The sequence below is a fragment of the Salmo salar genome, chromosome 28 (genome assembly GCF_965601325.2).
Source record: "Salmo salar chromosome 28, fSalSal1, whole genome shotgun sequence".
In the NCBI taxonomy this organism is placed as follows: Eukaryota; Metazoa; Chordata; class Actinopteri; order Salmoniformes; family Salmonidae; genus Salmo; species Salmo salar.
In genome coordinates, this window is record NC_138318.1 from 9,185,809 (window position 1) to 9,209,879 (window position 24,071).

A 24,071-nucleotide genomic window follows, 5' to 3' on the forward strand; every position below is an offset into this window, starting at 1 on the left:
TGAAAAAGGACCCACCCGATAGGGCAATTTCTCAAGAATGCAATGTCCATCCAGCATTCCCACCCACTATCACTGAGCATTACCCCTCAAGAGGCACAAGAGGAAACAACCTCTATCCTTAACTCAATTCTGTGGCTTTCTTTCTCTCTGTAGTACTGGTCAACTTAGCATTGGGTCATTGAAAAGGAAAAACCATTGGATCATTTAAGAGGATGAATCAATCAATTTTCTAGGATTATTCAAAGAGATTTGTGGTGCAAGTGCATCGAGGAACAAGATGAACAATAAACTCAAGGTCATTTTTCACACCTTGGTTCCATTATCCTCACTGTCTCAGTGATGCTACTGTCACTGTAGCCAAAGACACATTTCATTTACTCAGAGGGCACAGTCCCTGATGTCTGCTTTAGCAATAAAAGGCCGGAGAGAGTACAAAGCCCGCTTATTGTCAGAGACAGACTCATTGTAGTGGCTCCAGCTCGATCATCAAATCAAATCACATTTGATTTGATTATCATTCAACCTCTATTGCTGTATTATTGTTTGTCCTCATGCAATCTCACCGCGTGTTCCTCTCTGTCTTTCCTTTGGAAAGGTAAATGGTCTTAAATGTTCTCCCATGCGGTTTTCAAGTTGCGGTAATATCGTCTTTCAGTTCCACTGTCTCATCATGATGCCATTGTTGTTTGAAGGTCATATGTGCGTCAATGGTAGCTCTGTTCACATCCTAGCACAGGAGAATGGAGGTATCTAAAATTCTCCCATACAGCAGATTTGCTTTGTATTATTGATGATCTATAGGGTGCGCCACAGGATAATAAAAATTCGGTAAATTAAGCTGTCCCTCACTGGTCTATGATTCACACCTCAAAACAAATACCACTTTAAAGAACCAGCCAAGCCAATTGCTTTGGAAGCAGTGATCCATGCGGCAGCTGAGTCCCCTGAATTCATTCCCCCTCAATCTGAGACTCATTATACATCCAGTGGTCAAAAACAAAGATACCTCACCAGGTGAAAGCTATGATCATTTATGGATGTCACCCACTTCATTTCACTTCATTCAGTGTAGATGAAGGGGAGGAGACAGGTTAAAGAAGGATTTTTTAAAACCTTCAGACAATTGACATGGATTGTGTGTGTGCGTCATGCAGAGGGTGAATGGGCAAGACAAAAGGTTTAAGTGCCTTTGAACGGGGTATGGTATTTAGTAGGTGCCAAGCGCACCGGTTTGAGTGTGTCAAGAATTGCAACGCTGCTTGCTGGGTTTTTCACGCTCAACAGTTTCCCGTGTGTATCAAGAATGGTCCACTACCCAAAGGACATCCAGCCAACTTGACACAACTGTGGGAAGCATTGGAGTCAACATGGGCCAGCATCCCTGTGGAACGCTTTCGACACCTTGTACTGTAGTCCATTCCCCGACGAATTGAGGCTGTTTTGAGGGGAAGTGCCCACGTCTTACTGTTACAGTCAGCACGATCACCGCTTGTTGATTTACTGGCTGCCATCTGTTGTTGTGCCTGACGAATGGAATGAGAGCTACCTGCTTAGTCTGACTCTAGTCTGCGCCCTCCCCTGCCTTTCTCCCGGCAAGACAATTAATGCCTTGGTTCTAATAGTTATACTAATCTCCTCTGGTGAATACAGCTCTGCCCATCACGTTTCCACATTAAAGCTTGTGATCAGCAGTCCTATCAGATGGTTGTGTGGAGGGCCAAGAGGAACATGCTGATCACCTGTGGGAGGAGAGATCGATGATCCTCTGGTCTCTTCTAGTACATTGTGTTCCTTTTGGTTCTTCAACATTTAGATACGTTGTTTGACTAGGCTTTGGCATGAAACAATCACGTCACTGTCAAATGACCAAAATGTAGTATTGTGACATGATGTATTGACCTAGTGTATTGATGTAAGATATAAACCATTTCAAAGCAAAACTGTGAGGCAAAAAAAAAAAAAAAATGCTACCAAAATTGTTCATCAACACATCAGTGCATACTGTGCAACGTGTTCCTTCTTGTTATCACACAGGTTGAAAAAAGGTTGATACAAATGAACAAATGAACAAACGTACATGGTAAATTTAACCAAATGTCCATATCAACAACTGTCATACTATTCAGATATAAGTAGGTTACTAACATGATTGTGTTGCATGACTTTCTGATATGGGTCAACATTCTATAAATAATCATTACAATTTCACATGGTTTCGTAGGTTGTTCCTTGAACACACCATAAAATGAATAGTTTCCCTGTTACTCAATACACAACTAGAACCCTGACTCAACATCTGTGTCGGATGTTGTAAAATTTGACATTCTTTTTTATTTATTTTTTAACCAAGTACATTACTCACACAAACTTTATGCACTGGGAATGATTTTCAATTTCAAGTACCAAATACACAGAGATATATAAAACAAAATAACATGACAGCATCATTTTGTCCTGTCACAGTCGTAGACTATTATTTGCCCTGTCATCAAATACAATAGTGTGCTATGTTATCTACAAATGTTATTTATTTATTTATTTCACCTTTATTTAACCAGGTAGGCAAGTTGAGAACAAGTTCTCATTTACAATTGCGACCTGGCCAAGATAAAGCAAAGCAGTTCGACAACATACAAAAACACAGAGTTACACATGGAGTAAAACAACATACAATCAATGATACAGTAGACAAAAATAAGACTATATACAATGTGAGCAAATGATGTGAGATAAGGGAGGTAAAGGCAAAAAAGGCCATGGTGGCAAAGTAAATAAAGTATAGCAAGTAAAACACTGGAATGGTAAATTTATAATTTGAAGAAAGATCAAAGTTAAAATATAAATAATATGGTGCAAAGGAGCAAAATAATAAATAAAATAAATAAATACAGTAGGGGAAGAGGTAGTAGTTTGGGCTAAATTATAGATGGGCTATGTACAGGTGCAGTGATCTGGGAGCTGCTCTGATAGCTGGTGCTTAAAGCTAGTGAGGGAGATAAGTGTTTCCAGTTTCAGAGATTTTTGTAGTTCGTTCCAGTCATTGGCAGCAGAGAACTGGAAAGAGAGACGACCAAAGGAGGAGTTATGTGCATTTCAGTTAGGGCCGGGACGATACCTTATCACAATACTCGAAAGAATCTTGGCAAGGAAACAAAACACAAACCGTAATTAACTGTTTTCGGATAACAGCCCTAATGTTGGAAACAAACATCATTATGTTGTCATCCAGAGTCATATTTATTTACTTATTTTCCAAGCTACAGCACACAATAGTTTCAGAGTTAAAGCTGGAACATGTAACTTGTTGGGCGACACGACCAAATATTTTTATGCTTCCCATTCTTAAGTTTAGTTTTTTACTTTCGGTTTTGTACATCAGCTTCAAACACAGTATTTTTAGCAATCAGGAAATGGTGGAGTAATTTCTGCATAATGCACCTTTAAATTCCCTCTGTTAGAGTGAAATGAACACTCATTGGTGTAAAAGAACCCCAGTGTTGGTGTTAATAACCAGAGTTATTGTTTTACACTGTGGAGAGTAAAACAGTCCCATCAAAACCACAACCATCATTATCATATTTCCCAGCATGCTATGCATGTAGTTTTTTGTCGTTGATTGTTTTAATATCTGTGTTTTTGCATGTACGTTGATTGATTGATTAATCTTATGCGATACAAAGATAAATAACATACATGTTTCTAAACTAATCCAGTCAATTAGTTTGATTTATTGCACCCATTAGTGAAATGGTTGTTCCGGTCTATATGGTTTAGGAAGTCTCCTTTTTAAGAGTGCCTAACCCCAACCTGGTCTAAGACTAAACACAAGCATTTTGCTACACCCGCAATAACATTTGCTAAACATGTGTATGTTACCAATGAAATATGATTGGATTTTACTCTTTTGTATTATTCTGTATCTGAGGCACACATTTGGTATGATAGGTTGCTTTTCATATGTTATGTATTCATTTGTGGATGTCCATCACCCATTTCGTATTTTATGTTGTGAATTTGAAAAATGTATGATATTTTACGAATTCTAGCTAGGTGGCTAACGTTAGCTAGCTTGCTAACGTTAACTAGCTAGGGGTTAGGGTTAAGGTTTAGGAGTTAGGTTAAAGGGTTAAAGTTAGTGTTAGGGTTAGCTGAAGGGTTAGCTAACATGCTAAGTTGTTGCAAAGTTGTTTAGGTTGCCTGATGTACATGTTTTACACCCACTCATCCCGTGTTATACGCCCACCCAACCACCCCCCGACCAACCACCGTCCTTTTGTTTTTGCATTAAGTAACCATCTGTCTTATGTAACCATATCAAACGTAACATATCATACTAAATGGAGTGTCTCAGATTTACATACAGAATAATAAGAAATGCTCTGAGACAAGGTTGCTAACTCTGGTAGTCATTCTGAATGCAGGTTGAGGGTAAATAGAAATTCCAACTGTTGGATATCCTAACTGGCTGGATTAAAAAATGAATTACACATCACTTTGCCAGTCAGCACAATGGGACTTGCAGGCCTGATGTGGCCTGTAATTTGTAAACCAGGATTTGTTAGCATAAAACTAGGCCATCAAATTAAAGCCTTATGATATATGAAATGTATTGTCATAAAGCTATATTTTTAATTATAACAGGTCTTTAAAAGGAAAGAATTCAACAACCATGTCTGTCACTAACAAATACAGGGTGGTAACGCTACAATTCAATCGAAAATAAAAGGCACCATGGGAAATATGCAAATTAGGCTTTACACCAAATAGTGTTAAAACAACACCCAAAATCACTTACTGTAAGAGTGGCACGTGTAATGCAATGTTAATATTTTATAATATGAATTGTTACATTAACACTCAAAATGTAACACTACAATCAGAGTACTTTTTACACTCTGTAGAGTGGGACTATATGTTATCTGACGTAGTGTTAAAATGAACTCTTTAAGTGAAATGAACACTGCAAAATGTACTGTGTATAACCTGACAAGATGTGGATCTAATGTTCTTGTGTGTGCCAGGTATGAACAATAATGTCAGTTATTCTATACACATGCATATAGCCTTCTCTACTCATGAACTGAATAGGATTCCTCAGTCTAGAGTAGTGTTTTTCAACCCCTGGTCTGTGGACCTGTGGACCACAGATGGTTATCTGCTCCAATTTAGTCATATGTCAAGCCCAAGTTCATTTAAACCAGGGGTGTCAAACTCCTTTTGCGCCTCATTTTTGTAATTTTGATGCTCCCTGACTGTTAGGCTTTCGTTTTGATGATTGTTAACAAGATGGACAGAGTGAAGAGACTGTAAAAATGTAGGTCCATTATCACTACATTTGAAGTTGTTTTTTTACTCAAACCACCCACAGGCCGCAGTCGTATGTTTGACACCCTGATCTAAACCATAGTTTGCCGGTCCTTGTGTAACAAAGTGTTCGAGAAGTTTAAGAAACACTGTTCTAGATCTCCAGATCTGGTCTCTCAGCCAGTTTGATGGCCTCGTGCATGCTGGCGGCGGAGAGTTTGCGGTTAATGTTCCTGTACCTGCAGAGCAAGATGTTACGGTAGGTGGTCCTCAGGTCCCTGTTGAAGAAGGCATAGATGAATGGGTTGATGAGGGAGTTGGCATAGCCCAGCCAGAGGAGAAACCTTTCCACCCAGAGGGGAACGCAGCTACACTCTACCCCACAGATGAAGGGCCTGGCCGTGGACATCAGGAAGAAGGGCAGCCAGCAGACAGAGAAGGCCCCCACAACGATCCCCAACGTGGCGGCCGCCTTCTGCTCCCGCTTGAAGATGGAGATGTTTTTCCTGTCGTTCTTCAGCAGACGAGAGAAACTGGCACACTCCTCAACCTCCTTCTGGAGTTTCAGGGCCGCTGTCACGCAGTCAACACTGTTACGCTCGTCCTCCGCCTTGGGGAAGCCGTGGATGGTGTGCTTGGCGGCGCTCACCTTGGCTGCTCGGTAGATGCGGTAGTACATCATCAACATCACCGACATGGGGATGTAGAATGCAACGGCGGTGGAGTAGATGGTGTAGCCCACATCTTGGGTGATCAGACACACCTTGTCATCGTTGACGTTCTGGGCCCAGCCGAACAACGGGGGCAGGGTGATGGAAGCAGACAGCAGCCACACAGACAGAACTATTTTGGCCATGCATTTCCCACTCTGTCGCACAGGGTAGGTCAAGGGTTTAGTTATGCCTAGATACCTGTGACAGCAAAGAGATTAGTTTAAAATATTAGTATAGATCAAGAGGTGTCCAAATGTATTCCTGGAGAGCTGCTTTGCAGGTTTTTGCTACAGCCCTGCTTTAACACACCTGATTCTGCTAATCAAGATCCCGATGAGCAGCTCATTAGAAGCAGGTGTGTTAAAGCAGGCTTAGAGTAAAACCCTGCACACCCCAGTGACTCTCGAGGAGGAGGGTTGGCCACCGATAATCCATTCTTAATGATTCATTAATGGTAGAATAAAAAAATGTAAGCAAGTACTTTGGTGTTAATTGCTGTTGACATATTTTTTTATAAATTAGACTAACCTGCATAGATAATGGTTTTGGGAAAAGAAAAAAAAAAACATTTGCAATAATTGAAAGATTTGTTGGTTTATCATTAGGGACGGCATCTTGACTCACCTGTCTATGCTTATTACACACAGGGTCATGATCGAAGCAGTGCAACACATCACGTCCATGGCAATGAAAACGTTGCAGAACACCTGTCCGAAGATCCACTGCCCCCCGATGAGGTCCGTGATGCTGACAAAGGGCATCACCGCCACCGCTATGGACAGGTCAGCCACGGCCAGAGAGACAATTAGATAATTGGAGGGCTGTTTCAGCTTCTTCACAAAGCACACGGATATCACCACAAGTAAGTTCCCGCAAATAGTGAACAAAGTGAGCACCGTGAGAACTCCTCCGATAAGCACCTTCTCCACATTCCTGTGGCTAAGAATCTGCTCCCCGCAGCTGGTGTCATTTTCCGTGAAGCTCAGAGTTGGCAAAATTGCGATGGTTGTTTGGGGCGCTCTCAGCAGACGCAGATCCATCCCCGCTGTAGTCATGCTGGTCCTGGCAAATTCCTTCATCAGGTCTTTGGTCAAATATGATCTCATAAGATGAATACTATTTCATTGGAACCATTCATTTAATGCCTATTAATCCGTTATTAATAATGCATTGGGTATCCATCAAATCACAATGTTAATTTCCTCCCAACTAAATTGATACCTTTGTCTTTTCCACAACTTCCAAATTACCAGTCCGGGTAGGCCAGTTATCCATCCACCGGCGCCAAATCAGCAGGTTAATGGGATAGAGCAGATTAATGGGATAAACAGATTCCGGTTAACAAGCTTGGTTTGTAATACATTGTCAATGTAATGCGATTCATTGGTCACCATCACGCGAGTGGCTACCGCAGCAAAGAACTCACTGAGAAAATGTTTTATTGGCGAAAGGGAATATACCGGGATGACGTCAGAAGAACCCGTGTAGATGTAGCCTAGTCTGGTTGGACATTATTCAATCAAAATAAAGTATATTCATAGGCCTATCACAGAACTTCATGCTCTATTTGTACTTTTTTTTTTACGGAGCAACACATTTACATTTAAGTGTGTGTGTGTGTGTGTGTGTGTGTGTGTGTGATGAGGAGAGAGAGAGAGAGAGAGAGAGAGAGAGAGAGAGAGAGAGAGAGAGAGAACAGAAGCTGGGGAGGGGGAGGGGAGATGGGAGGGGAGATGGGGGCGATTGATACACTTTGAAACACATCCTTTGGCGCCATCCTGTGGCTTTATTTTAGGTATACGTAACAATATCACATTTTTTTTCACATAGATTTATATAGGTCATATTATAGCCTATTTAGGATTAATCTATTTTAATGGCAAGGGGCAATTTGGGTAGGTTAAATCTATAAATGTAGTCCTAATCAAATGTAGGATAGCTATTTTTTTCTATTTAAGTTTTTGAAAAATATACTGGACACACCTTTTGTTCTAGCAGTACTGGGTTCTTATTAGGCCTACTTGTAGGTAGGATACAACACAGCCTATAATTGTAATGAGGCTTTTTACATTGTTCTTAAGTAGACCTAGAGTGTAACAATGTAACATAATTAGCCCAATTCTTGATAGGCTACACTACAAGAATAATTACACAGTAATACACTGTTAATTTAGCCTAGTCAGTTCATCAAATCAAATTTTATTGGTTGAGTACACAGATTTGCAGATGTTATCGCAGGTGCAGCGAAATGCTTGCGTTTCTAGCTCCAACAGGGCAGTAGGCCTAATACCTAGCAATAATAACAATAAAAAACAATACACACATAATCCCCCCCCCCACCCAAAAAAAACAGTAACTGATTTGGGCAAGGGAGATAGAAATAAGAGTCGTTTAGAAATGTAATAAACCAACCTGGTCTCAGAGGATTTCGTATTATTCTGTACATAAATCTGACACCATTTAGTATGATATGCTACGTTTCGCATGATATGTACTAGTTTGTGGATGTCCATCAATGATATGTTACAAATTACAATTCGTTTTATATGTTATGAATTTGCAAAACGTACAATATCTTACGAATTTATGAAACCTACAATGGATTACGAATTTGCAAAACGTATATTTTAAAAATGTGCAAAACATATGACATGTTACAAAAACTAGCTAGGTGGCTAACGTTAGCTAGGCTAGGGGTCCGGGTTAAGGTTAAGTTTAGGAGTTGGTTAAAGGGTAAGGTTAGGGTTAGCTAAAAGGGTTAGGGTTAGGTGAAGGTTTAGCTAAACAGGTTAAGGTTAGGGTTCGGGGAAGGTTTAGTTGACATGTAAATTAGTTTGCAGAGTAGCTAAAAAATTGTAATAGTTGAAAAGTAGCTAATTAGCTAAAATGCTAAAGTTGCCCATGATGAGATTTGAACTCTCAACCTTTGGGTTGCTAGCCGTTGGTGTTATATGGCCACCGATCCACCGTAAAATTATGTAACTATACCAAATGTAACATATCATACGAAAAGTAGTGTATCGGATTTACGTACAGAATAATACAAAATGCTCTGAGACCTGGCTGATGAAACAGCCTGTACAATAACATAGGCTGCCGGCTGTTTTAACTCGGAAGCTGCCGCAAGAGGAGCATGTTAAAGCAATGTAATAATAATACCCCCAGGGGAAATTGGGGGTTGTAAGAAACAGCCTATATACAATGACGTAGGCTGCTGGCTGTTTTAATTCTGAAGCTGCCGCAAGAGGAGCATGATGAAGCAAGATGACCGACAGTGACCCATAGATTGTATAAAGACAGTGACCTCAGTCAAACGTCCTAGCAGTTGTTGTCCCATTATCCTCATCGACCAAAAATCATATTTTTTTTATCGTCGTAATAGATCTTTACCAAATAGCCTGACATTCTTTTGAAGAAACATCGCCGAGGAAAGCGGACTGATTTCGCCTTTCTGAGACTGCCCGCTAGTGCTTTCCCTGCGCAAAAAAAAAAAAAAAAAATGGATAATGGCAAAGCATCGGATCAGAAAAGAACAGGCGCTTGCCAAGAGAATGGTTTGACAAATGGATTCAAGCCTACACAAACTGACAACGGGAGCTGCAATGTTTTAGGTTCAAACGGAACCAGTAGCTGTGGTAGTGGAGGGTGTAGTAGTAGTGCTGGTGGTTGTAGCCATAATGGAATTGAAAATGTCCACCATCTTCAGGAGGATGCCCATAATAATGGGTCGCCTCCAAAGCGGTGCAGACTCAGGAGAAGGATGGATTCTGGCAAAAAGAACCGACCGCGTAAGTAGGACACAATATGAATTGTTTCCACACTGTTTCAGACATGTCAATCATGTCGGCTGTCTAAAATCGGCTACTTATGTGCATTATGAAAATGATACGACATTGAAACTACACATTCGGGTCTTTATTGATTGCACATAACTCTGGGTGTCCAAAGTGACAGTCGCCTAGATTTTCTATGGTGCCATATCTAGTCTATTTGTATGATACAATGAACCAGTTAAGACATTATGCTGCAGGATAGAATATCGCTTTATCGCGTTGCGAGGCTTTTCCAAGAATGTAAATAAGGAAGCCTATCCGCCCAATTCTCTTATTGATACTGCTTCTGCAATGAATAATGGGCCTGGACGCCTATGTGGAGAAATTATTTGTTTTCCTGTATCCTCAAACTACATTCCATAAGCTATTTATGTCTATGAGAAATGCACAATTTAGCAAGCAATGAGAATCAAGCACCATATTCTGTGTTATTTATACATGTTTTAATCATACGATGCAATAATGATTTGTAGTTTACACGAATGTAACCCTCCTGGTAATAGAGCTGTAGCCTCTCTTTCTCTCCTCCCCTTTGTTATTGTGAGATCTTTGATGTTGTCCGTCGAGCCATTTTTCATTGGTCGCTCCAAAGTCAGGAGGTGTGCTGAAATCGCTGCTGATATGAGAGCCAAATCATTTCGACCAATCAGCCGTCAGCATTTGCCTAAGGAAGTTGGCTGAAGAAATTGACAGAGCAGTGAGCTCCATGAATAGCACAGATCTTTCTTTGTCTCCAATATAACACTGTAAAACAAATGTGTCACTATGTCAGGGAAATGTAGTGTGACTTATTGCTGTGATGACATCATGCCACAATTCATTAGGATTGAGTGATACTACTTGGTATGAAGTGAATTTGACCTTAAGCAACTTGACCTGAGGATCACAATTAAGTTTGTTGTTAAAAAAACCAGGTACGAGTTTTTACTCTATTTTAAATGGATGAAATATACGTATTTGCATACTTTCATTTATTTGTTTATTTACATCTCCTGCTACCTCGGCAGAATCAAATCTAAGCAAACAAACAGCAATTTTACAAATTTTACACTTTGGCGCCAGGAACTATTTGGCTGGTGTAGTAAGAAGCGGCCTTTATCTGTCTTCAATGCATGCAACCCAGCCATTTGTCCAAGAGGTTGCTTCAACACTGCTGGCTTGTCTGCATTCCTCTGGGAACTGTGGAAAGAAGTCTGGAATCCCAAAATACCACTTCTATTATATAATTGAATAGAAGGGATTGTGGACAATTGCTGCAAGTTGCTAAAATGCACTTGGCATGAAAACAAATAACCACATTTTTACCTTCCTGTATGATCAATTAAATAAGCATCATATGCTTTGCTGATGTCTCTTATTGGTAGTTCCCACTTGAATGCAACAAACTGAATCCGAATTTATTGAAACTTTATTTAACTAGGCAAGTCAGTTAAAAACTAATTCTTATTTACAATGACGGCCTACACCGGCCAACGCTGGGCCAATTGTGCTCCGCCCTATGGGACTCCCAATCACGGCCAGTTGTGATACAGCCTGGAATCGAACCAGGGTGTCTGTAGTGACGCCTCTAGCACTGAGATGCAGTGCCTTAGACCGCTGCGCCACTCGGGAGCCCAAATAGACTTAGGCTTTGCCAATCAGACTCAACGATGAAAATTTATGCCATTAAAGTCATTTCCATTGACTTGAGCTTTGGTCCTTTGTTGCACATGCATGTGACCACTGTGAAATTATAGTAAAAGCAATATAGCTCAGCCATTACTTGAGAATGAGTGGCAGAAATTCGAGCATTCAGTCCTCTGTAAAATTACAGTGAAACCATTGCAATGCAGGATCTGTCTGTAGCACAACTGACTGAAGATATTGAATGCAGGTGATTAAGTCAGTGAAGATTCCAGAGTAGACACTCACACATTTGCTGAGATCAATATATTCATGTTATGTCAAGTTCCTCTATTAGAAATTGATTGTCCAACCCAGATTACATCACCAGTACACCTCTGATATATTGGATCAACCATATATCAGAGGTGTAATGGTGTTGTAATCTGGGTATCATTGCAAGCCAGAACCAAATCAACAATTACATCTCAAATTTGACTATTTTAAGCACCTCAAGCATGTCTTTTGGTTACTGATTTTCTGTAGCTTCACACATAGTTGAATGTAACCAGGCTGGTTGGTGGAATGAGCCGTAAGGGACGTATAGTCTGTCAAATGAAGTGCTATTGAACCAGTTTGCCTGCCGATGTATTGACTATATAATCATTGTACTGTACACTCAAGAGTTAATTGAGAGTTAGGCAGGATATCCAGGCAATCTTCTCTCCATGCTGGTGTTTCCATGGCAACAAAGCCCTCATCTTTTGTTGCAGAACAAACACACTGCTGTGAATTTAAGACGACCCTCTTTCTCTCCCCTCCTTCCTCTCTCCAAAAAAAAGAGAGAAACATGTCACAATGATCTACTAATATGAAGACATGATGTGTGCATAATATGCCATCATGCTTTCGTCTTCAGTGAAATCAAGTTAGAAAATGCAACAGGTTTGAGTAAATTTCAGTTAGCACAGTTCATTGGTGGACTTATATGGAGCAATAGCTTAGTTGTGACATAGACAGAATACTAGAGCCCTCTGTTTTGAGCGCTTGTGTATGCATTTCTCCATAGAGGATTTTGCACAATTCCAAAAGAGCTAAACAGTGCTTTTCTACAGGCAACGGTGACCAAGCTTTTCCTGAATCTACTAACTTAATCTCTCAAAATACCTTTTGTTTTCTGTTCCAGCCTTCCCCTGGTTTGGGATGGACATCGGCGGCACCCTGGTGAAGCTGGTTTACTTTGAGCCTAAGGACATCACAGCAGAGGAGGAGCAGGAGGAGGTGGAGAGCCTGAAGAGCATCCGCCACTACCTGACCTCCAATGTGGCCTACGGCGACACAGGCATCCGCGATGTCCACCTAGAGCTGAAAAACCTGACCATGTGCGGCCGGAAGGGCAACCTGCACTTCATCCGCTTCCCCACCCAAGACATGCTGGGCTTCATCCAGATGGGCAGAGACAAGAACTTCTCCAGCCTGCACACCACACTCTGTGCCACCGGCGGAGGGGCGTACAAGTTTGAGGATGACTTTAGGACGGTGCGTGGTGGTTGCTAGAACGATTGGGTGTTGTCAGCCAGGGAGAATGACTGAAAGTGACAGGCGATGTGAATTCATGTCCTATTGCATGTTATTACATGTCGTTAGTCAGTTAAATATATTGTGGCATGATCATTACAGGCAACATGGTTTCTCATGTGATTAGATGGGAGTAGGTGTTGATGGTTCAGGCTTGCCTGGTTGAGGTGTGTTATAGACAGTTCATGCTCTTGGAGGAGTTAACATTGCATATCAAAACCACTCCAGTTTCTCTTTCTGTCCTATAGTCTTATAGATCTTCTGCTTTCCATCTCCCAGATCGCCAACCTAGAGCTACAGAAGCTAGATGAACTGGACTGTCTTATCCATGGTCTTCTCTATGTGGACTCAGTGGGGTTCAATGGCCATCCAAAGTGCTACTTTTTCGAGAACCCCTCTGATCCCGAGAGTGAGAACTGTGTCAAGAGAGCATGTTGCCTTGACAACCCCTTCCCCATGTTGTTGGTAAACATTGGCTCAGGGGTCAGCATCCTGGCAGTCTATTCGAAGGACAACTACAAACGGGTCACAGGCACCAGGTAAACAAATGTAATCTGTTGCTGTTTTAGTGTAGGCAAACAGATGTAATCCTGTGTCACTCCACGTCATGATAGCTGTATTTATTTGATCTGACATTGGTAACACAGTCCTCTCATTGCTCACATTCATCTGTATTCAAAGTATTCTTGTTTTGAGTCTAGATAATAGTTACCGTGGTAACTAGTTAATAACTTCTTAATCAAATACAACTTTCCCACTGGGCAAAAACTGGTGTTTCCATGTAATCTCAACAAACGAAAAATGTAATGTGATAAAAGAAAAAGCAATCAACGTAAGGGAATTTTGTATTTTATTTTCACCAAATTTATAACCTAAATCCAATGACATGGTGATATTTTTTCTTGAATTTACGTTAGTTGACAACTCAATCAAATGTAAACCAAAACTAGACATTGACATGATGTCTCTGCCCAGTGGGTTGTTTCCTGCAAGCTGAACAGTAGGTCACATAATTGCCTGTCCCCCACAGTTTAGGAGGTGGTACTTTCCTAGGCCTGTGCTGCTTGCTGACTGGCTGCGAGACTTTCGAGGAGGCCCTGGAAATGGCAGCGAAGGGGGACAGCAGCAACGTGGACAAACTGGTGAAGGACATCTACGGAGGAGACTATGAACGCTTCGGCCTCCAGGGGTCTGCAGTTGCATCTAGGTGAGGTTCAAAGTTAGCTGATACATGATACATGTTGCAACCTCAAGACTTCCAGTAACAGTATGCTTTGAAAACAGGAGTATTATGGAAACTAACCCAGTGAATAATTCATTGCAGTTTTGGTCATATGATGAGCAAGGAGAAGCGTGTCAGCATCAGTAAGGAGGACCTAGCCCGAGCCACTCTCGTCACCATCACCAACAACATTGGTTCTATTGCTCGTATGTGTGCGGTGAATGAGGTACAAAGTAGATGTATTTACTTGTTTCTGTGGAAGTCTTACTTCAATGAGTAATTCTAACCCGTGTTAATTTCGTCAACAATAACTCTGACAAAAAATACTTGCCGACAACCTATTTTTTCCTGACTAAAACTGTGACAATAACGAAACGAGATGCTGAAAAACCTATTAAATAACTGTTACTAATTACTTTTCATTTTAGTCTACAGAAATGTGACAAGCTGAGAATTCCACATGAAACTAATTAACGTTTAATTTGACATGAAGCGTACATGTATGCGGAGTATTTCATGCAATCCTCTCATTGGCAGAATTAACATCTTTCAGTCGCACGGTCTGAGCTGATCGGCCCGGCTGTCCCACACAGCTCCCAGGTGATCACTTCAATCAGTCGTCAGTCTTTTGAACTGATGAGAAGCCAGGACACTTGACTTGTAACTAACCTCAACTAGAAACAATAATGTTTACTCTCTCTTGTACTTTCATGTAGGCTATTTTCGCTTTGATCACATCAGAAGCTCTATTTACCCTTGTGCACTGTTATTCTCATGCCGCGGTCTGCAGATGCGAGTTGCGGTAGCTGGTTCCCTATCGGAAAAACATGCTATTTGTTGGATATTACGAGTAAAGTAATACTTCTAGCATTTTTAAGTTCTCCTCTTTTCAAGGAAACCACTGTTATTTACCCCCCTTGACAATTATGATGGGGAGAAAATCTGAGCTCTAAATTGTTTAACCTGTAGCCAAGGCTTATAGCCTACATGGTTAATTATGGCTGTTATATTTTACAATCTGCCACAATATCAATGTAGCCAGCTACGGTATACATGGGGATAGTAGGCCTAGTTGGAAAAGCCTATCTGAATGTGCACATGATGGAAGTTAGAGGTATCCTAAATATTCATTATTTAATAGTCTAGTTTTAGTCGACTGATAATAACTAAAACTAACAAAGGATGAAATGACTAAAACGTGACTAAGACTAAAATGTATTTTAAGACTAAAACTATATCTAAAATAGCTGCCAAAATGAACACTGATTCTAACAGTGAGAATATACCATACTGTGGTGTGACTGTAACACAAGTGTCAACTTTCTCAAAGTGATTTTCTTTCACCGTAAAACAAAGGAGTGAAGTGGAGTCAGCAGCCAGTATGATGGATGATGGGAATGGACTCTGTGTGCTTTCAGCTTCTTTACAGTGTTGCCTTGTGGCATGGAGATCAAGCAGCATTGTACAGGGCTATCAAAGCACATAGAACAACAACAGGAAGCTTTCTGACACAAATATCAAGTGGGCAAATGATCTGCCCCTTGAGTAACCCCATTGTAATGTTTTGAGCTCGAGGTACACAAATGTTCATTTGATTCAGCTTTCTAGCTACCTATGCATATAGAGTACAGTGTATGAATTGGGGGAAGTCTTAAAACGAGCCTGCAAAGTGCACCGCTTTTTTACTGCGCCGAGTTTTACTTAGAATGAGCGGGCTTGTAACTCTGTTAGCCCCGCAACTATGTCATTCACGGGAGTTGAGCTGTTCATTCTTGGCTATTGCTCAATCTTTTTCTCCCTTGCTGCTGAGTCACTGAAGCATGAGACAGCTCCTCCCACTGCTGTAATGTCAGGTTCTCTTCCCTAGATGGCAGCAAGACATCCATCTAATCCAGGTGTCAAACTCATTCCATGGAGGGCCGAATTAATGTCACTGATTGGTAAGGAACTCCCCTCACCTTGGGCTCCCGAGTGGCGCAGTGGTCTAAGGCACTGTATCTCAGTGCAAGAGGCGCCACTACAGTCCCTGGTTTGAATCCAGGCTGTATCACATCCGGCCGTGATTGGGAGTCCCATAGGGCGGCGCACAATTGGCCCAGCATCGGCTGGGTTTGGCCCGGGGAGGCCGTCATTGTAAATAAGAATTTGTTCTTAACTGACTTGCCTAGTTAAATAAAGGTTACATTTAAAAATGTGAATGTTAAGCCTGGTTGCCTAGGTCTTATTCGAAAGGAAAAAACTAAAACCAGCAGACACTAAACCCTCCATGGAATGAATTTGACGTCCCTTATCTATGGCTATTAGTCTGAGAGAGCTGGCCTAAGGTCATTAAAAAAAAATATATATATTTTTTTTTACGTCTTACTTTGGAAATATCCAATTCTGTCTCGCTTTATGAAACAGTCATTCTTGCAAGCTCTAAAAATGTCTGGCTTACCAATGGTTCAATGTTGTCTTTCAGAAAATTGAAAGAGTGGTGTTTGTTGGGAATTTCCTGAGAATCAATACTGTGTCAACGAAGCTGCTTGCGTACGCCATGGACTTTTGGTCCAAAGGACAATTAAAAGCTCTCTTCTTAGAGCATGAGGTAAGCAGTTTGCAATATATATGTGTTCTTTTTATTTAACTAGGCAAGTCAGTTAAGAACAAATTGTTATTTACAATGATGGCCTACCGGGGAACAGTGGGTTACTGCCTTGTTCAGGGGCAGCACGACAGATGTTCACCTTGTCAGCTCAGGGATTCGATCCAGCAACCTTTCAGTTACTGGCCCAACGCTCTAACCACTAGGCTACCCGCCACCCACGTTCTGTGTTATGTGAGGGATGTTCAGCACACTTGTTGTTTTAGTCTAATTTTACCATAAAAGTGGTAAACAACAGATCATCTGCATATATTTTTGGATAGGTTACAATAGGGGCTCAGCATGAATATCAAGGTTGCTGATGATAACCTGGTCAAATACCTAAACAGATAATGAACTAACCCGAGCCCTCTGTTTTTTTCAGGGTTATTTCGGGGCCGTCGGTGCCTTCCTGGAACTATTGAGGATAACAGATGACCTTTGAGACAGAGACAGACGAAACCCTAACTCTCACCACAAGACACTGCTACTCTACGGTTGCGGAAAAGCTACTGACCGGATGAAATGGGGAAAACACATTTGAATAATTTAACTGTTTTAAGAGGTTCTACTAATTATCCTCCTCCTCGTCTGCTGATGTTTTAGAAAATTGATTTTTAATATTATGAATGCAGGCTGGAGGAGATGAGGTTGGTGTTTTATTTGCCACTGAAAAGCAAACCTGGGTACTTATTGTTTATAAAAACCCTAACTGTATATTGAATGTGTGATTAAGCCAAATGCTACTGATCCCTGATCCTTCATGTGTTTTTGCTTTTGTTAACTTTTTTTGTGATCCCCCCCAAAAAAGATCTTATTGTCCCTTATTTGTTTAATTTAAATTGTATAAAGTACTTACAAGATGTAAGTAGATACATTGATCTTTAACCTATAGCATTAGCTTACAACTAGCTTTTGCACTTTTTTCTAATCAATCGTCCGATCCCAATGTTCTGTGATATGATTTGAGATATAATCAAATATATTACCCTACCGAATATGTGAATCGTAAGCAGTTACTCTTATCAACCCATTCTGTCAACCCGTCATCTGTGGATTTGCCAATTTGTGGAATATGGACCATTAAGCAATAGCTAAATTTGACTGATAATGTTGCGGGTTGATTTTGCGTAATAATACGCTGCAATACCTTACAACATTTTACATAATGGATCTATTTTTATCAGTGGCAGTAGAATGACCAGTGCCCAAAATCCTACCTCTGTATTCATTTGAATCCAGTATTATGTATATTCTTTCCTGTCCCATGCCTTATAATTCCATTGCTGTTTTACTGAAACAGCTAACTTTGGAACCAAGCCTTCAGTACTAAATTATCCTTAGAAACCTCACAAAATAGACCCTGTCTGTGACTCCACTTTCCAGGGGAGTTGGGATATGCAGAAAAACAGATTTTCAATTCACACATGCGTATTAATACACACGTGTACGTGTGTGAAATAGGACAAATATAAGCACCCACCTAATTATTATTATTAAGTACATGTTCCTCAGCAAAGCCAAATCACTGACTCACTAAGCAGTGCTACGCAAAGTGTCCATTGTGAGTCATGAGAAACCTCTATGTGAAGAGACTTTAAAAATATTTACTTACTACAGATGTTTTCATTGTCATCAAAGATGGGGACCATTTATGCCTGCCTTCCTACCTGTAATAATCAGCATGTGCTTTATGATAGTAATTTCATATTTGTTTTGGATGTACTGTGTTGAGTACTCTAGTCGAAAGGAGATTTGACTCTCCTACTGGATCTCTTGGTTAAATTTCATGACATTTCATGATGGCATTTTGGTTTCAAGTGAAACTGCATAGCTGGCCTGTGAACCGCTGTGAGCTGCATATCCTTCTGCCTTCCTGCCCACTTCAGAGGGAACCCCCCTCCCCTGCATTTTTTTTTAGATGCATGCCAGCAAAGGCACTACACTACACAACACAACACTAAACAATACATTAATTGCACTATAACGGTGACAAGCGGTGCCCACAAACTGTTAGGGCCTACATAAAGCTGTCCCAACAACAGAGCTTTCTTTTCAGCACCATGGATTGAATCCTTTCCACCGCTATACCTGGCTATCAGCGGAGCCTTGTCTGGCAGCGAAACAGTTCATTCAGCCTGGTTTACTGCCTTTTAAAAAAAGCATAGCTGATATGTCTGACCATATCTCCCTGGCATATTACGTCATTTATGCAGCAGCATTTAAGACATTTTTGGACTCACCTTGTTCTGTGCGGCGGTCGTATGTTGGCAAATTTTGTCATCAAAGAAAAAGATTTACAATTCCGAGTTGGATGACTGTTCAAAACGTATCTTCCCAGTCTGACTTCCCAGTTGCAATGCTTGCGGTTAGCCACTGTCACTGATTCCTTCCAAACAACTCACTGTTGAATTTGCGATTTCCAAGTTGTTGTGTAATGTTTATGTCTAAGTACCGATACATTTTATCTTTAGTTCATCTTCATTATTTCTCTTCATGTGACAAGGATTAAAAAGGATTTGCCAGTTGATTTATGATGATGACTGCTAGCTAAGATTTTGAAAGTAAGATGTTGACATGATCAGTCCAATCAAAGCTACTGTACATATAACGTGATTTGACGTCATTTTATCTGTGGTCATTGACGTTGCGCCTTCTTGGAAGGGCACTTCTAATGTAACTCTATGGCAGCACCCAAAGGGCTCACATTCTTGATGTCTACCCTTGCTAAAGGCTAGTAACGTAGTGTCCCCATGAGTGACAGAACACTGAGCCAATCACGGTGCAATGCTCCTATTTTCTGCTGGCCTGCCCAACCACCACAGAAAGCACTGAGCTAGGCTGAAACACCTGCATTTTGGAGCTGCCTGTTTGTATGCGGCTTTAATAACTCAATGATATATATATTTTTTGCATTGTTTGCAAACTGATATGTGACATGTATTAATGTCAAAATAACGTGCAAAACAGGCAACCCCAACGCAACCCCCCCCCCCCAAAAAAAATACATCTGCCCTACCTACCATGATTTTGATCAATAGTAGTGCACTATATAAGGAATAGGATGCCATCTTGGACTCATCCCCAAACTGACTTCCCTAACATCATACTTTTTTTTAAATCCCAATTTAACCTGGTGGAGTTTTCAGCTATACGTTAGGACAGATTTTCAAATGTGCTTTATGAATTGAATTACTGCATACATGTCATGGCGAATAATATATGTAACTCTGAACCTATTTGAACTGGATTACAGAGCTGGGTCTTGCTATAGATTCAGTTTTGCTTGTGGTCATTAAAACTGTTCTCTAACCTGATGATATGTTCAGTTTGTTGCATTCACTTTCTGATGTACTGCCTTGTCCTGTTGTGTGTGTCTATAAGACTTGCCTAGTGAAGACTTGGTACAAAACATTAAGAACACCTGCTCTTTCCGTGACATAGACCGACTATTCCCAAACTGGGGGTACGCACAATAAAAATAGGATTCACATTTTCAAACAGTCCATTTAGATTTTTCAACTGGCTATACATTTGGGTGATGTTTTTTTCTCGCCTGAGTAGCCTCGTTTCACTGCCAAAAATAAAATTGAACCATCTAGTGTTCAGCGAAATAACAACACAATGTCAAATTCAGGTAGCCTAGTCAAATTATTAATATCCAATCCCATTAACCATTACTCTCTCATGGGAATTACACTAACGGTCCATAAGTAGGCAAACGTAGCTGCTGCTCATTCCGTTTGCTCGAAAATTGATAAATGGATAAAAAGTAAGGCCCGCGTCCATAGAGACACATACCAGCTCTACTGGTAGTACTGCTACTACCTACAGCAGTACTACACCTGCACCACGACACAAGTTGTTCTGCTTCCACGAGTACATTCAATGCTAGCATCAGGAGTGCTACATTTGTTGCTAGCCCAGCTAGCATGGACACTGACAGTTGTGAATCTGATGCAGCTGAAGAGCTACTGCCCCCTTACCTGGGAGAACACCGAACAAATGACAGGGATGTTGGACCATCGAAGAGGCACAAGTATGATGAGAACTACATTGATTTGGGGTTCACTTATGTTGTGAGTAGTGCCTTTCCTCAGCCACAGTGTGCTATATGTGCAAAAGTACTATCTAACAACTTGATGAAACCTTCACTCTTGCGCAGACATTTAGAAATAAAACATGCCAATTTGAAAAATAAGCCACAGGAGTTTTTGGAGGTGAGAATTAAGATGACTTTTGAGTAGTAAGACTAAAAGCAACAGATACCATTAATAAGAAGGGGCTAGAAGAGTCTTATATGGTGAGCTACCGAGTGGCTAGGACAGGCAAGCCCCATGCTATTGGAGGACTTAATTCTTCCTGCTGCCGCGGATATGGCTGGGACAATGCTGGGGGAAAAGTCCAAAAAACTATACAGACAATTTCTTCATCAAACAACACTGTTTCACGGGCTCCCGGGTGGTGCAGTGGTCTAAGGCACTGCATCTCAGTGTTAGAGGCATCACTACAGACACACTGGCTTGAATCCAGGCTGTATCAGAACCAGCCGTGATTGGGAGTGTTATAGGGCGGCGCACAATTGGCCCAGCGTCGTCCAGGTTTGGCAGGTGTAGGCCGTCATTGTAAATAAGAATTTGTTCTTAACTGACTTGCCTCGTTAAATGAAGGTTAAATAAAATGAATACAAATTCACGACACATCAGTGACATGGCAGGAGATGTTTTGAACAATTACTGCTTCGCATACAAGCCAGTGAATTCTATACGTTACAGCTGGATGAGTCAACAGACGTGGCGGGCCTGGCACAGCTGTTACGTTTATGGGTGGTCAATTAAAGAAGACATCCTCTTCTGCAAACCACTGGAAACCAGGACAACAGGAGAGGATATTTTTAAAGTACTGGACAGCTTTGTGACATCAAATGGACTTTGGTGGTCAAGATGTGTTGGTATCTATACTGTTGACGCAAAAGCCATGACAGGGAGAGATAGCGGAATGGTAACGCTCGTGCAAGCAGTTGCTCCCGACGCCACTTGGGTACACTGCAGCATCCACCGAGAGGCTCTTGCTGCCAAGGTAATGCCTGACAGCTTGAATGACGTTTTGGACACTACAGTGAAAATGGTTAACTTTGATAAAGCAAGACCCCTGAACTCTCGTGTATTTTCGGCGTTATGCAGTGATATGGGCAGCGACCATGTAATGCTTTTACAACATACAGAAGTGGGCTGGTTATCAAGGGGCAAAGTATTGACAAGTTTTTTTGAATGGAGAGACGAACTTAAAGTTTTCTTTACTGACCATAATTTTCACTTGGCTGACCGCTGGCATGATGACAAGTTTCTCACACAACTGGCCTAGCAGGGTGATGTTTTTTCTCACCTGAATGATCTGAATCAAGGATTACAGGGACTCTCCGCAACTATATTCAATGTGCGGGACAAAATTGAGGCTATGATTAAGAAGTTGGAGCTCTTCTCTGTCTGCATTAACAAGGACAACACACAGGTCTTTCCATCATTGTATGATTTTTTGTGTGCAAATGAACTCAAGCTTACAGACAATGTCAAATGTGATTTAGCGAAGCACCTGAGTGAGCTGGGTGCGCAATTACGCAGGTACTTTCCTGAAACGGACGACACAAACAACTGGATTTGTTATCCCTTTCATACCCTGTCTCCAGTCCACTTACCGATATCTGAACAAGAGAGCCTCATCAAAATTACAACAAGCGGTTCTGTGAAAATAGAATTTACTCAGAAGCCACTGCCAGATTTCTGGAGAGGGCTGCGCTCAGAGTATCCTGCCTTGGCAAATCGTGCTGTTAAGACACTGATGCCCTTTGCAACCAAGTACCTATGTGAGAGTGGATTCTCGGCCCTCACTAGCATGAAAACTAAATACAGGCACAGACTGTGTGTGGAACATGATTTAAGACTCAGACTCCAATACAACCCAACATTGCAGAGTTATGTGCATCCTTTCAAGCACACCCTTCTCATTAACCTGTGGTGAGTTATTCAGGGTGTAACTCAATATTTTGTATACTCAGTGCCTAGTTAAAGTCTACACACTCTTGCACAGATTTCACATTTTGCGGCCTTAAATTTAAATCTAAAAAGGGTATACATTGGGATTTCCTCCCAACCTACTCCACATTTTCAGTGTTTTTTTTTTTTTAATGTTCTGAAATTAGTAAAAAACTAAAATGTATGCTTCTTATGATTCCAGATCAACTCCCCCTGTCTGTGTAAGGTCCCTCAGTTGTATAGTGAATTTCTGAAAATGATTTAACCTGAGCCACCAATGATATTCATGAGAATGTCTGGGATACATTTTTAGGCAGGGATAGATCAGGGGAGGTTAAGAAATAATTCCAAGACAATGAATGTCCCTCAGTATGGTCAAGTATGGTAATGAATCTATGGATGGTGTATCATATCACCCAGACACTGCAAATATCTGGCCATCCTAACTGCGGGAGAGAATTGAAACTGCTTAGGGATATCACTATGAGGTTTAAGATGATTTTAAAGCTGACATAATTTATCGGCGGAGCTGAGAGAACTGCATGGATCAACAACATTGCATTCACTCAACATTAATGGCCTGTATGACAAAGTGAAAAAAAGGAAGCCTGTGTTTAAAAAAAAAAATATATATATTGCAAATCATCCAATACTAAAAGACAACATTGTAAATAAATGAATTTTTTTGCCTAAATGAAAAATGTCAGGTATGGGTCAAATCCATTTAGACTGAAACCCTCTGTATTTTTAAACATTGTGGTGGCAGCCATAGAATTAGGAATTAGAACACTTTATTTAATGGGATATCTATGGTGGCAGCATCTTGTTATGGGTATGCTTGTCACCGACAGGGACTGGGGAGTTTGTCAGGATCAAAAGAAATATGAAAGGAGCAAAGTCCAGGTAAAAACATAGAGGAAAATCTGCTTCAGTCTTCTGAAAACCTAACCCTGGGTTAGAGTTTTATTTTTAAGCCGGCACACTAGAATGGCTTTCCAAGAAGTGTTGAAGGTCTCAGTGCTGACTTAAATCTGCTTGAAAATCAGAGACACGGGCTGTCCATCCCCAATCAATGATTCCCAACCAAGTTGACTGAGCTTGAGCAATTTTGACAAAATGATTTACAGCTTTAATCACAAATTAACTCTTAGGTGTGAAGACCTA

At 40.9% G+C, this 24,071-nt stretch overlaps 2 protein-coding genes across 4 annotated transcripts; one reads left to right on the forward strand and one right to left on the reverse strand.

Moving 5' to 3' along the window:
• Positions 1-4,276: 4,276 nt before the first annotated feature.
• LOC106589226 (5-hydroxytryptamine receptor 7) lies at positions 4,277-7,072 on the reverse strand. The gene is made up of 2 exons (XM_014178943.3): positions 6,642-7,072; positions 4,277-6,215 (listed from the first exon to the last, which is right to left on the reverse strand). Exons 1-2 carry the CDS (start codon positions 7,070-7,072, stop codon positions 5,459-5,461), a joined length of 1,188 nt encoding a protein of 395 aa, XP_014034418.2. The 3' UTR covers positions 4,277-5,458.
• A 2,048-nt stretch (positions 7,073-9,120) lies between these two features.
• On the forward strand, positions 9,121-20,192 carry LOC106589384 (pantothenate kinase 1). 3 transcript variants are annotated; one of them, XM_014179279.3, is made up of 7 exons: positions 9,123-9,805; positions 12,639-12,991; positions 13,310-13,569; positions 14,061-14,237; positions 14,355-14,478; positions 16,714-16,839; positions 17,261-20,192. In XM_014179279.3, the coding sequence occupies exons 1-7, from the start codon at positions 9,517-9,519 to the stop codon at positions 17,318-17,320; spliced, it is 1,389 nt and encodes a 462-aa protein (XP_014034754.1). In that variant the 5' UTR covers positions 9,123-9,516; the 3' UTR covers positions 17,321-20,192. The 3 variants fall into 3 exon arrangements, with proteins under 3 accessions (XP_014034755.1, XP_014034754.1, XP_014034756.1); XM_014179281.3 differs by lacking the exon at positions 9,123-9,805 and adding an exon at positions 10,524-10,764; XM_014179280.3 differs by lacking the exon at positions 16,714-16,839 and having other exon boundaries at positions 9,121-9,805.
• The last annotated feature ends 3,879 nt before the right edge of the window (positions 20,193-24,071 follow it).